General features: G+C 36.3%; 1 protein-coding gene across 7 annotated transcripts in view; it reads left to right on the forward strand.

Annotated features, from left to right (window-relative positions):
• The first annotated feature begins 220 nt into the window (after positions 1 to 220).
• Positions 221 to 13,261, forward strand: part of NR1H3 (nuclear receptor subfamily 1 group H member 3) — a 34,519-nt gene continuing 21,478 nt past the window's right edge. Inside the window, exon 1 of one of the 7 annotated variants that reach the window (XM_026671217.2) lies at positions 221 to 481. Coding sequence is in view for 1 of the 7 variants with exons in the window: in XM_087951409.1 (XP_087807535.1) it covers positions 820 to 862 (43 nt within the window). In the remaining 6 variants the exon portion in view is untranslated. Of the gene's footprint in view, positions 863 to 6,501; positions 6,688 to 13,261 lie in introns of those variants that run through there. The other 6 variants (XM_026671216.2, XM_087951409.1, XM_026671215.2 and 3 more) reach the window with 6 other exon arrangements.

Below are 13,261 nucleotides of genomic sequence, written 5' to 3' on the forward strand. Positions count from 1 at the left end.
CTTTCACAGGATTCCGTTGAGGTACAGTACGGGTACAGTACATACCAATAATGGCATTAACAAGAATCCTCACCAGGCGATTATAACGCTCCTATCGATTCGGAGAAAAGCTCGGGAGAGAGACGCGCCACTCCCCCACCCCCACTCCCCGCCTTTGGGTGGTCTGCCCGCCCCGCAGCCAGGATGTAGTAATCGGGCCGGGGATAGAAAAAGGGCCGCCGGGGGGTGGAGTTGGGGAAAGTTCAAGCATGTGACTCGAAAGCGGCTGCTGTTGTTGCAGAGACTCGCATTACCTCACTGTCACTTACGCTCAGTGGCCCTCCTCAGCCGAGAACGACGGAGCGCAGGGTTGAGTTAGAGCCCCCATCCTGCCTTTCCCTGGGAGCCGGTTTTTCGACTTTTGCTCCTTTCGCTTGCCGTGCGCAGCGCGTCCTTCCCCTTCCGGGACTGCCGTCGTTCCCGGACCTGCTGTTTTGGACCGGTAACTACTTTTTTTTTTGCGCCATCTTCACGGCAGCTTGGGAATGTGGTAGCCTCCTCCAGTGAGCTCGCCTTGCTTCAGCAACCCTGGGGTCTCCTTAACGTTCCTAGGGGGCCCGTTGCTAGGAATTCCTCCTCGTGTCAGTGGAAGGCACCAACGCAAAACACCTGCCGGCGCCAAAGCAGCCACCACACAGGTGTATTTTTTATAAATTGCTCTCAGAGGCTCCGGAGAGCAGTAAGGACTCCGTTCGTGACTTTAAGTTGCCCTGCTCTGTGGAGAACCGCTAGTCTTGATTCCAGGAATAAACTCTATAACCAAGATGACTAAGTAAGAGAATGTCCTCTGGCTACCGTCTCATTTTGGTGCGCAGATTAGGAGGTGAGGTAAAAAAAAAAAAACTGGAGAAGATGAGTGATTTTAAAAGCAGGATGTTTAATGTAGCATTCTGATTGCTAGTACAAAACTGATGTAGCTTATTCTGGAGTTTTGCATTCAAAATTGCAAATGTAAACAAACTTTCCTGGGCATTTTAATTCAACTTAATGTCAGAGTAGATATCCATCCAATCAAGCTGGGGTTGGAGAATGGCAATGATGTGAAAAAGCAGCAGCAGCAGCTTCAGGATGCTATTAGTTTGAAGCTTGCAGTCATTATAAAAGGAGATTGAATGGAACAGTGGCTGAGTCATCACTGGATCACAAAATAGTCACTTTTAATCTGGAGTGCTGTGTGAATGCAGGCCTTGTGATCAACTGATGGTTCCATAATGCTTTATAAACTCAGAATGTTTGTTTAAGTAACCTTAACTAAGGTTTTATTAGCCATGAATAAATGAGTTGGGGAAACATCAATATAATATGCAATATTATTTCTAATAAAGTCTTCAAGTTAAGCCCTCCCAGTATCACTTCATTAGCAACCACAGATAAGCAGTTTGTTACTGATCGCTTCCTGTGGTGTTTTTTTTTTTTCAATTCAATTCAAGTCTAGATTACAGTCCTGAGGTTCTGAGGAGGTCTCCCGACCTATCAGACTACTTATCCTCCAAACTGAGATAAGGTCAATTAGATGTTGGTACATCATGTAGGGCATTATTTATAATAATTACTATTTGTGGTGAATCTCTTCAAGATTCCAGTCGCCAGGTTAAAACATGCAGATATAACTTCCACATCATAAAAGGGATTTAATGGTAATGGTCTAAGGTCCACCTTACTGGTCTGTAAGGTTGTCTGTGGCACTCTGTGTAATGCTACTTTTATTTCAACCTGGCTAATCTTTTTGTAGTCATTAACTCAATGGACAGCCTTGAACAAGACACTTTCTTTCTCATCAGTTTTATAAAAAGAGACAGTGCACTTTACCCACATAGGAAGGTTATAGACGCAATAAATATTGCATAATTTACATGAGACCAGATGGAATGATATTCCCTTCAAATCTGATCACAGGAATCAAATCTTACAAGATATTAAACTGAATAAACAGACCTTTATTGCAGTATACCAGGACTCTTACATTTGCTAATCAGTGGCTGGGTTCACACAACCTGCTAAGCAGCAGATAATTGGCATAGTATCACTCAATGTATTGTGCAAAGCAGTTAGTGAGGTTACTTTATGATTCATTGTGTTATGTGTATCCAGTGAACTAAGTTATTCAATAAGACAGGAGCAAGCAAACAATGGGTTATTGTATTGAACAAGAACAGCCAATGCTACTTTAGTATGCTCTTTTGGCATTGTAGAAGGAGAGCTATGTTAATCTATAGTGGCAAAATATCAGCAGTCTGGTAGCACCTTTTCTGACTAACAGTTTTATTAAAAGGCAGAAGCTTTGTAAGATGCAGCTGTTTTGCAAGAATCATTTTCATAATTCATACATTGCATTGATCAAAGTGTGATATAGTTTTCATTGTTGGTTTTGCATGTTACTGGTATTCCAGCAAACCACAGTTTAAAAATAATGGTTTGATATGTGTGGCCTTGGCTTCAGTCCCCAGACCGTGCTTCCACATTAATATGAATTAAACATTTCTGTTTCTGCCAGTGATGCAGGTCATATGCTTATTCATCTTGTATCACTTTGGCTTGGCTTCCCAGGGCTGTTTAGTTTCCATGATTCATAGAGTAATACAGTTGGGAGAGACTGGTTGGACCATTGAATCCTATCACAGGCTTAGTACAGAAATCCAAATTAAACTCTCAGTCAGGTTTTTGACAAATGGCAGAACCATTAATAAACACCTTTTAAGCATGATTTTTGAGCCAGCTAAGTCATGTGCCACCCATGCTTAACTTACTCATCAAAACACCAAAGGGTACTTTGTTAAACATTTTCTTGAACTTAAGAAATATTATATTTACAGATCTCCCACAAGGTATTAAAGAAGTTGTGTAACAAAAAGCAGGATAAATCTAGCAAAGTGTTCTGTCAAGCATGGGAAAATCACGGATCCCAGGCAGTTCAAATTAATATAACGGTTTATTGCAAAATCTGAATTACTAACTGTCAAAGCAAACAGGCAGCAGGTAAGAGTCAAAGGAATTCAAGGTAGGCAGCATTTAGATTTCTTGTGGGCATAAAGGGAGATTGATGACACTTTTTTGCAGCTCCCTCAGGCTCAGCCTGGTCATCTCCTAATGTACTTGACAAATCCCTACTGACATCTGATAATTACTTTATATTTTCAAGATGTTTCCAAATCAGTCTCTTTATTATCTGCTTTAAAAGCTCATTTATTGATGTTAAACAGACATCTAGAGGACCCTGGATTGTCCTTTTTTGAATATGGGCATTCTGTTGATACTCTTCTACTTACTGGGCAGTTTACCAGTTTTCCGTAATTCCTCAAGAGTAGTACATAAACTCTTGACCCAATTATTAGCAATTTCTGGGGGAAGTAACCTGAGGGAATGTAGTTCATCAAGTCTTGGAGATTGAAACTCATTTAAAGTAAAGAGGTATTCCTTGTCCATTTAATCTAAAGCTTCACCTCTGACCCTTCATTTTGCTGTTCACAATTTCCTGACAAACAAAAATTAAGTATCTCTCCCACTTTGACAACTCCTTGGTCACCTTCATTGAGCAATTGGTTTACTGATTCATTTATTTTCAAAATGCCTAAAAGTTTTTTGTTATTATTCTCAGCAGTGGTCAGTAACCTTAGCTCATTCTGATGTCATTTCTATAGTTTTTACTATCTGTAATCTTCTATCATGTGTTGGCTTCTTTCCATATTTATATATGCCTTTTTATTTTCAGATCTTCACTAATTTTTTTGTATTGCCACATTGGCTTCTTCTGTTAATGCTTTTTTGTTGGTCTGGTTTGCAATTGTATTTTGATAGCAACTTTCATGTATCTTAATCTCTTTTCTCCATTAATTCTTGCCATGCAATTCTATTTATCATTGTTCTTAGTTTATTAACATCAGGTTTTTTGAAATACAAAATGTTTGATTCCATGTAGTTTTAGACTGAACTGGAGTGACATATACATTGAGTCATAAAATAAAATAAAATCAACATTGCACAATCACTTTCTTCTGCCATTCCTTCTACTGTCACTTCCTCAGATAAACTAAATCTTCCCTATTGGCAACAATAGATGATCTTTTTTCACACCTTTTCTCTATACTTTTTAAAAAAGTACAGATTAGAATAGCCCAAGTAGATCTGCAAAGCAATTTCTTCCTTACAATATTAATAAGGCAAAGTTCTTCCATGCTGCAACCATTTTCTGAATCAGCTTTGTTATATTTCCATTTTCTTATAAACTAAGTACATATTGTCATTGTATAATGGTCTGCTTGCTTGCTATAATAACACCAAGAAGTGATACATTAAATTTAAATTGTAGCATCGTATTTCAGTATGAAACTATCCTTTGTTGGTATTAATATTAATCTGATGAATATAAGAGAGGTCATTTTTATTATAAAAGGCTGCCTTAAGAACTAGCTAAACCCTAGAAATTACAGGAAATATAATCTAGAATATCTGAAGGACACATCAGGTTGGAAAATGTTGGTATTGAAAATAGGCTAAAGTTGCATGATGAATTTATCTTAACCACAGTTTATTTAATCAATTTTTCTTACTATGCATTACATATTATAGCATTAATTAAATACCAAGCTAAGTTCATAAATCATACTGGGACAAAATGTGGCTGGATAGTTTGAACTCAGTGTATTATGAAAACATAATCAAGATACAGTATTTGGCATTGTCTTAAGTGGCTTTAAAAGGATTCAACTGATGAATGAACACAATTTATGAATGGCTGTTACTCATAACTAAAAGGAAACCTCCATGAATACTAAGATCTGGGGACAAAATAGCTGAACAATGTTGCTTTCATACTATGCTTGGAATCTTCCCCAAAGCATCAGGTTGGCTCTTTCTGGAAACAAGAAAGCTGAATTAATGGAATTTCACTGCACTGGTCATATACAGAATAACAGTTGGAAGGGATCCTGGAGGTCTTATAGTCCAACCTCCTGCTCCCCCTCTCCCCCTCCTAGCTTTAAGTTTATGACAGTACTATCTCCATGAGCTTTATCATTCAGGGGCACATCAGGAATCTGTGATCCCAATTAGCAAATAATGACAGAGTTTGAAGGGAAGTTCTATGAATAGGAAAAAATAGCAAACAATCACCAAAAAAGAGGGATAGCTAACCACAATTTGTGAGTGTTTGAAACCATCCTAAAAAACCCCATGCTCTCTCTCTTTTTAATGTGGTGGGTGTGTTTTGAGTGCAGCTGTGTCATTGGCTGGCTTGCTGTTTTCCAGCTGACTGTAATGATGTCAGATGTTGTGAGAAGGGTATGTAACCTAACGGGTCAAAATCTGTAGAAAATTTTTATTTTTATGTAATGGAAAGGAGCTGACACATTTTCTGATTGTGTAGCTTCTTCATCCAGACTCTCTAGTTATTAGTAGGGTTTTAATGTCTCATATGGAAAGTTTAATTTTTCTCATTTAATGTTTAGTTTTTTTTAAAAAAATGCTATCGCAGATTATCCATGGTTAACTATAATAATTCTTTCCTCTAACAAATCTTTTTAATATTAAATTAGTCCTGTATTGACTAGGTAGTCCCAAGTAATGTACAATAGAAGAATCCAATATGAAAGTAATGAGTATCACTTTGGGTTATGGTAGTTTTCTGATGTTTTCCAAGTTATATAAATATGTAAGATCATACATAATTTTGTATAACTGTTGTTTCCTTTGATTTGTAGGACCAAAATCCATGTATTTTTAATCTCATTGCCTATCCACATTCTGTCCAGTGTCCTCATAGTCATTAGAAGATAATATTGAACTTAAAAAATTAAAGAAGTATTGTTGCTTTGCATTCTTTGCCTTAAACAAACAAATCAGTCTTTTGAATTCTTATGTTACAGAGACAGATAAAGTTTTCTAAATAAATTGTGGAGTGGGCAGTGCAGACTTTAGCTTCAGTCAGACTGTGATAAAAGATAACCACCAATTTAAATTTTAACAGTGAATTGTTGAAATCATGAGTTTTTTCTTGCATATAGCTTTAAAGAGGCTATTTAGTTTAGTGTAATCGATCTTGCTATCAACTTTTACATGTGCCAGAATAAATGAGACAAATGTGTAATGTGTACACCTACATTTATGTTGATCAGTGATGCAACTTTTTTTAAACTTGGTGTCAGAAGCTAATCTTTGTCTGATAATTAGATACTTTTGCCAACCTACTTTGAGTAGATTCCCTGATGAAAGGGAAGTAGAGACCTTTCTTGATTCTTCCCCTACCAGCTCTCCATTAATGAAAGGCTTTCCTTCAAGGAAAGAGTACTGATGAGATTATTTTCCTGGTTGAAATTTCTGACAAAATTGAAGTCACAATTGCGTTTCCTGTTGTCTGTTCGAAGGTCATGCTGATAGTGGAGTCAGATTGGTTGGTACAAGGCTGTAATGGGAGCCAAGATCTGGGGGCTATTATAGTTCATTTTCATAAGTGCTGTGCGGGCCCTCCCTTTGGGAGTCCTGAAACTCGTAAGCATGCTTGGTGGTTGGAATTCAATGTAGAATGGAAATGTGCGAATAAATGAGGAATCCCTCTTGTTTCTGTACCTCCTGTGCTTTGAAGTGGCATAGACCAATTGTTTCTAAGCATGACTGTACTGGTACAAGGGATGGGATGGACTCTTCAACAGTAAGGTAAATTATCAAGATAAGTTTCCTTATTTTTTTACAAAATATACTATTGCTGTTTTTAATTTTAAAAGATTTGTTTTAAAATTGAAACAAGAAAATTTCCTACTCAGCTTTTAGGAAACAAAGTAACAATCTTTGGTTTAAGTGATTTTAATTTACAGGAGTACCATTACTAAAAATGTATGATTAATGAAAATGCTGTAGTTGTATTTTATTTTTCTTATATATTCTTGGTTTTGAACATTAGTTTGCTTTTTGCTCTTATTGCCAATAAAATATTCCTGTTGCCTTCTATGAGAAAATAAGTAATTTAAGATTTGAGAAAAGCAGCTTAAATGGCTAGTAAGTTTATAGAAATGTTTGTTATTGGAATAGTACAGTTCATAACGTAAACCAGCTTGTCTCATATTAATTATAATGAGAAGTGATATAAATAAGGAACAGGGGGAGATCCAGGAAAAATAAGCATAGGAATTTCTTTTTAGTCGGTTTTCATCAAAATAGATAACATTACATTCTCTCTCTCTCTCCCTCTCTCCCCCCTACACACTTTCTCTCCCCCTCTACTCTTTCTCTCTCTCTCTTCTCTCTCTCTTCTCTCTCATACACACACACACACATCTTATTCTGACATTCCTATTTTTTTGCACAAGATATGCATTCTATGTAATTTTCTATGTAAAAATGTTCACTTTTCCCTGTAGTAATTTCTTGGAATAGTATAACTTTGGAAAGGTGTCTTTTTCTCTTGTAATCAGTAATTATTGTGGACCAGCACCATCTTGTGGTCTGCCAAGAGGATTGTATGAATTTTTGTAAATTGGGCTTTTTAATGTGAGAACATTTTATTTACATGTATAATTTTAATTGAAAAAGAATATTATACAGAATTTAAAAAATACAGAAGCATACAAAAATAGAAGAGAGAAAAAGATATGAAATGATCAAAAAAGTTCATAAAAGACAAAAGACAAATATATAAAGTAGTGACTTCATAGCTTCTATGCAGCACTTATAAACAGCAAAGATAAAAAAAGTTAATAAAAGACAAATATATAAAGTTGTGAATTCATAGCTTCTATGCAGCACTTATAAACATAATTACTACTTTTTCCACCGTCCCAAATTATATATCATGGCTTCTTTCTTCCTCTAAACAATTCTTTTTAACCTGTAAGTCTTGAGATCACCAATACATTTTTGTACATTTTAAACAAAATCTCCCTAAAGAATTTCCTTTTATAAAAAGTAGTTATTGTTCTTTCCCTAATAAAACAAGCCAATTTAGCCATTATAGCAATTTCTACCATGTTAATGGTCCATTCCTCCATTGTGGGCATTTCTGTGTTTTTCCATCTTTGTGCATTAATAGCTTCCATGTAGCTGCTATATATACAATTGTGGTAATCCACTAATCATTTATGTTAGATATGGGCTAGATTGAAGAGGCAGGACAATGGTAGAAGGAAAGGAAGAAGAAAGCAGAAGATAATGTTTAGGGTTTCTGGGAAAAGAGGTTTGAGACCTGCCGTTTTTGCCCTATGGAACCTGATGTGCCAGTATACCTAAACTTCAATAGCTTCATGGGAACAGTTCTTAAAATGATTGTTCTTTGTACCACAGTACTACTTTTAAAACAATTTCTAATCATTGATTAATAATTATTGTAGCTGCATGTCTAAGGAGATTCATGGTTGTCCCAAGATGCTTTTTTAAAGAGGCAACTGGACTTTCCGTTTCTTCTTTGAAGACATTTAGCTTCACATCCAAGAAGCTTCACATCCAAGAAGCTTCTTGGATGAGAAGTGAAACATCGTCAAAGAAAAACCACAAAGTCCAGTTGCCTCTTGAAAAAAGCATCTTTGGGACTATTGTAGCTGCAGTTAGTTCAGAAGTTTCCTATTGTATGCACAAGGAGTTTGAAATTATATTAGAGTGTGTGCCTCAATGTAAGGCTACCACTTTATTTGTAAAATGTGCCAGGTTCAGTTCTGAACTGGCAGTCTTTGCTGGGAAACATTAGTGTCCAGGCGGAGAACTATTTCTCTCTCCTGAAGATCACTTGCCGTGAGATATGTCAAATACTTGAGCCATGTTTGTGAGACTTTCTCCTCCTGTGCAGAAATAGCAATAGCACTTAGCAATAGCATTTAGACTTATATACTGCTTTATGGTGCTTTACCGCCCTCTTTAAGCGGTTTACAGAGTCAGCCTATTGCCCCCAACAATTTGGGTCCTCATTTTACCATGCATATACACCAATGTTGTGTTGGCTAGAGAGGAAAGAAAGCCCTCCTTTCAGACCCTAGAACAGGGGTGTCCAACCTTGGCAACTTTAAGACTTGTGGACTTCAACTCCCAGAATTCCTCAGCCAGCTTTGCTGGCTGAGGAACTCTGGGAGTTGAAGTCCACAAGTCTTAAAGTTGCCAAGGTTGGACACCCCTGCCCTAGAAGGAGACTGAAATCCTGTACCTGAGAATCATTTGAGAGCTGCATCTCATTCATCGACTACCCTCCCTTTCCTAGTATATTATCGCTGCCAATCAGTGCAGGTGTTGACTTCACAGAGCTATGATGGATCAAAGGTCTGGTTTGGCATTAGGCAATTCCTACAAATTCCATGAAATGGAGTTCTGTTTTATTGTAATGAATGCATTTAATGACCTACTCTTCTGCTCCAGTATAGTATTTACAAGTCTTAAATGGCAGGAAAAGAAAATTGCTAGTCAAAGCAATATGTTCAGGATGAATCAATTTCAAAATAAAAACGTAAAAAAGGCTGATTAAGAATTTAATTGAAGTTGGGGTTGGGAGTCAGATGGCATACACATTTATTAAATAATTATATAGATAGGTTAGATTAGATTAGATAGACAGACCAACAGACTGACAGATAACAGATAGCAAACAATTTGAACTATAACAAGACTGAGGGAAATAAAAGATGCACAGAAATGGATAAGGAGCAATAATAACATACAGAGGAAAAGTAGAGGTAAGTCAAGAGTAAGAAAGAGCTTGGGTAGTGAAAATAATAAATTGCTAGTTCATTGGCAGTAATTACTTGCTTGTGTTCCATTTGTTACTTACAACCATGTAGTACCAACATCACAGTTGATTAGCACTGTATAGTCTTGACCAGCATTTGACTTGAGAAAGCCTTATTTCAGAACATGGAGGAATTTTGTGATAATAACAAAATCCAATCACTAAGTGAGGAACTTCAAGGTGGAACTTGTTGATTGTGCCAAATCCTTGATGTCATCTCTTTACTGACCTTCAGACACTTAAATATATCATTTATCTTGTGTTCAAAACAACTGCTATTTGAATGGAAAAAGAAATTTAGAATAACTGAATAATCCATTGAATCATTCTCTCAGTTAAGGGGCCAGGTGAGAATATTAATCCTCTGGGGTCTAAAAACAATACCCATTTTTTTCTACTGTGCACTATTCACCAGTCAGTGGGTCAGTGGCTCACAGAGGCTGAGGGTGAAAGACTTGGCACTGAAGGAGGAGAAATAGTAACCCACAAGCAATAGGCAACAAGGAAAGACTTGGAAGTTGCCTTGCAGTTGATTTGCTTTTCATCTTTTGTGATGCTCCAGTCATTATGTTAATAGAGAACAAGCAGGATTTTGTAAGCTATAGAAAATGTGCAAAATTGAAAGACAAGAAATGCATAGTGTCTACATTCAGATTACATGATTTTTAGGATAATCTTTCCTGATCTTAATCTGTAAAGGACATTTGATCTACAAAATCTATCGCTCTGACATTAGCCATGCTATTTGAAACTAATAGCAGCAATATTCCAAAACACGTGGGGACTCAAGATATTATAGACAATTTCACTTGATTAAGAATTTCATATTCTTATACAGTAATTATTTTGGCATTATAGCAGCTTAGCATTTTGGGATAAATAAATTAAGGGGTATGTGTTCTCTATTCCTTTTGCACCCAAATTATCTTAAATTATTATTCTTATGAAATTGATATTCTAGAGCTTGGCTCAGGCCAATTCATCATATGAATATCATTTGATGCCAACATCTATTTCCCATTAAACATAGATGCCTCATTTCTTCAAGTTAATTTCCATAATGTTGATGGTAAGAAGCTATGGCATATATTTTTCATGTGATGGCCAAGAAAAAAAACATGGATGCCCCCAGTAGTCCCCAAGAGTTGAGACGGCACTTTCCCCACTGAAACAAGGACTATGTGCACACAAAACTGAGGGCAGCTTCCGAAGAAACTGTATAAGTGTAGAAAAAGATGCATTGCATCTGCTTTAATGATACAAAAAAGTCGGGCTCCATTAAGTTGTGTTGTCATTTCTTTCAATATGCAAATCACAACCTCCCTTACTGCCTGCCATTCATCTAATAGAAAATAATCTGTTAGTGGGCAGAAGCATACAGATTTTGGCACAATGCAACAAGCAAGATCCTCCAAATCCCCTCTCTCTTTACTTCTGAGAAACAAAGCCATACAGTAAGTTGGGAACCGAGTCTGTGAAGAAAAATGGAACTGCCACTTTCCCAGAAGCCTCAGAATTAACTGATTGGAATCCTCAAGAAACTGGAAAAACTGATACAGAAGGAAAACTGTTTTGAGAAAAAAAGGCTATTTTTGTAAGAATAGGTTTAACAATGGATGGAAATACTGCGTAAGATTATTTTTGATTTGACTAATGTTTAAGTGTAATTTATTGTCTGTAGTGATTGTCTTCGTACAAGTACTGTCATTATGTATTTTTGTTCACCTTGGAACCTTTTTAATCTCAGAGTGGCTCCAACAGGAAAGGCACTAGCATTGCCCTGTGGTCTTCCAAAGTTCTATGTTTTACTGCATACGTTTTTCTCAATGGAGTCTCTTTATTTTAAAAAATGCTATTCGATTTCAACAGCGCTATATTTTTGTCCTTCAGTATTAAAAGACTTGTTTATGATTACTAAAAGTTAGATAGGCATTTTTTTACTTTTTGTTGTTTCCTTTTCAGAAATAAAGTTTGATCGTATTTAGACTTTGTCAGATTGCTATGCCTCCCAAAGGAAGGAGGATCGATTTTCCTAGAGACATATCATAGCTCATTGGTGATGATACAATATAATTCTTTTTTCTTTTTATAATTTTCTTTTTTTGTTTGACTTGCTAGTATGCTGGCTTGGGAATTCTGGGAAATGACTTCAACACATCTTAAACATCCCAAGGTTCCCAAGGTTGAGAAACACTGCCTTAGCATGCAACCTATTGTTGTGAAAATCTGTGTATAATTCCTGGAAAATAATTACATTCATCTGAAATAATATAAAGGAATAGAAACAGACCTCTTGAAATATAAATGGAGTGAAAAAAAATCAATTTTATCATTTTCTACGTGAGGAACAAGAAGAGTCATTTTGGTCTTCATTCTTCTCCTATGAAGATAAACTAAGAGAAAATGTACAGCCTTCCTAGTTTAGTGAGATTTCAAAGCCACATCACCCCTCTCCTAATGCAGTATTCCCTTATTTATGCACAGTGACAGTTTCCTATGCACAGTATGGCAAAGGGAAGTTCTGAGTGGTTTGACAGTATCTATTGTGTCGTCTCCTTAAGTGTTTTAGTGTTCGAATTGCCTTAGAATGCTAAATAGTTTTAGCATTTTATGTATTATGTGTGTGTCTTGGGAACTGTCTGAAACCACGGGCATGGAAGGCACATGCATTAATTAAATAATACACAAAAGGAAGTGGCCAGTGGAAAGAGGATGGATTCATAATAGTGAAAGTTTTACAATTACATCTTCCAAGTGACACGTACAGCTAGTTGTTTAATGTCAGATCTCTCGTGTGCAGATTTATCTTTCACCCAAAATGCGTTCACTTTATTTTTAAATCATAAAAGGGACAAACAAATTACTCATTCTAATTGGAGATGCATAATCCGGCATCTCCAGACTATGCACAATGCATAAATGTCTTGGGTTCAGTAACTCAAAAAGTTGCAATCAATTTATATTTTCAGATAACAGAAGAGGAACTCATTAAATACATTAGAGGATATTGTTTATTAATGTTGCGTAACATGTTTCAATATATTGAAATGCAAAGGAATTAAAAACTAATTCATTTTTGTCATGGCTTCCCTTACTACATTTACTGCACTTAAAAGGCAGGTGTGTCCCAGACCAGAAAGAATTGGACCCCATGTTCTAAATACTGATCAGTATAGAGGGTTAAGACAATCTCAGAACAAATGAGCAAAAAGTCCACTAGCAAGATCAAGAGGAAGAGCTAAGAGACAATACTGTGAGAACATTTAGCTTCCCTGTGGCAGAGGAAGTAAATAAACCTTTTAAGAAGCATATGAAAAATGTTGCTGATTGGTACAAAAATAAGAGGAATTGACCAGTGCAAAAAGTCATGCTGGCACCAGTCTCTTGGGGAAAAAAGTGAGCGTGGTTTCATCTACTATTATGTAATTTTTGCCTTGTAATTTTTTTACAAAGAAATTGCATTTATTACTCTTCATAAATGTATTGATGAACTATTTTTCAATTGAGAGATTGTGATTTATGTTTTTA

Source organism: Notechis scutatus, chromosome 1 (genome assembly GCF_049901735.1).
Source record: "Notechis scutatus isolate UNSWTSFEM ecotype Mainland chromosome 1, rNotScu1.2, whole genome shotgun sequence".
NCBI lineage: Eukaryota > Metazoa > Chordata > Lepidosauria > Squamata > Elapidae > Notechis > Notechis scutatus.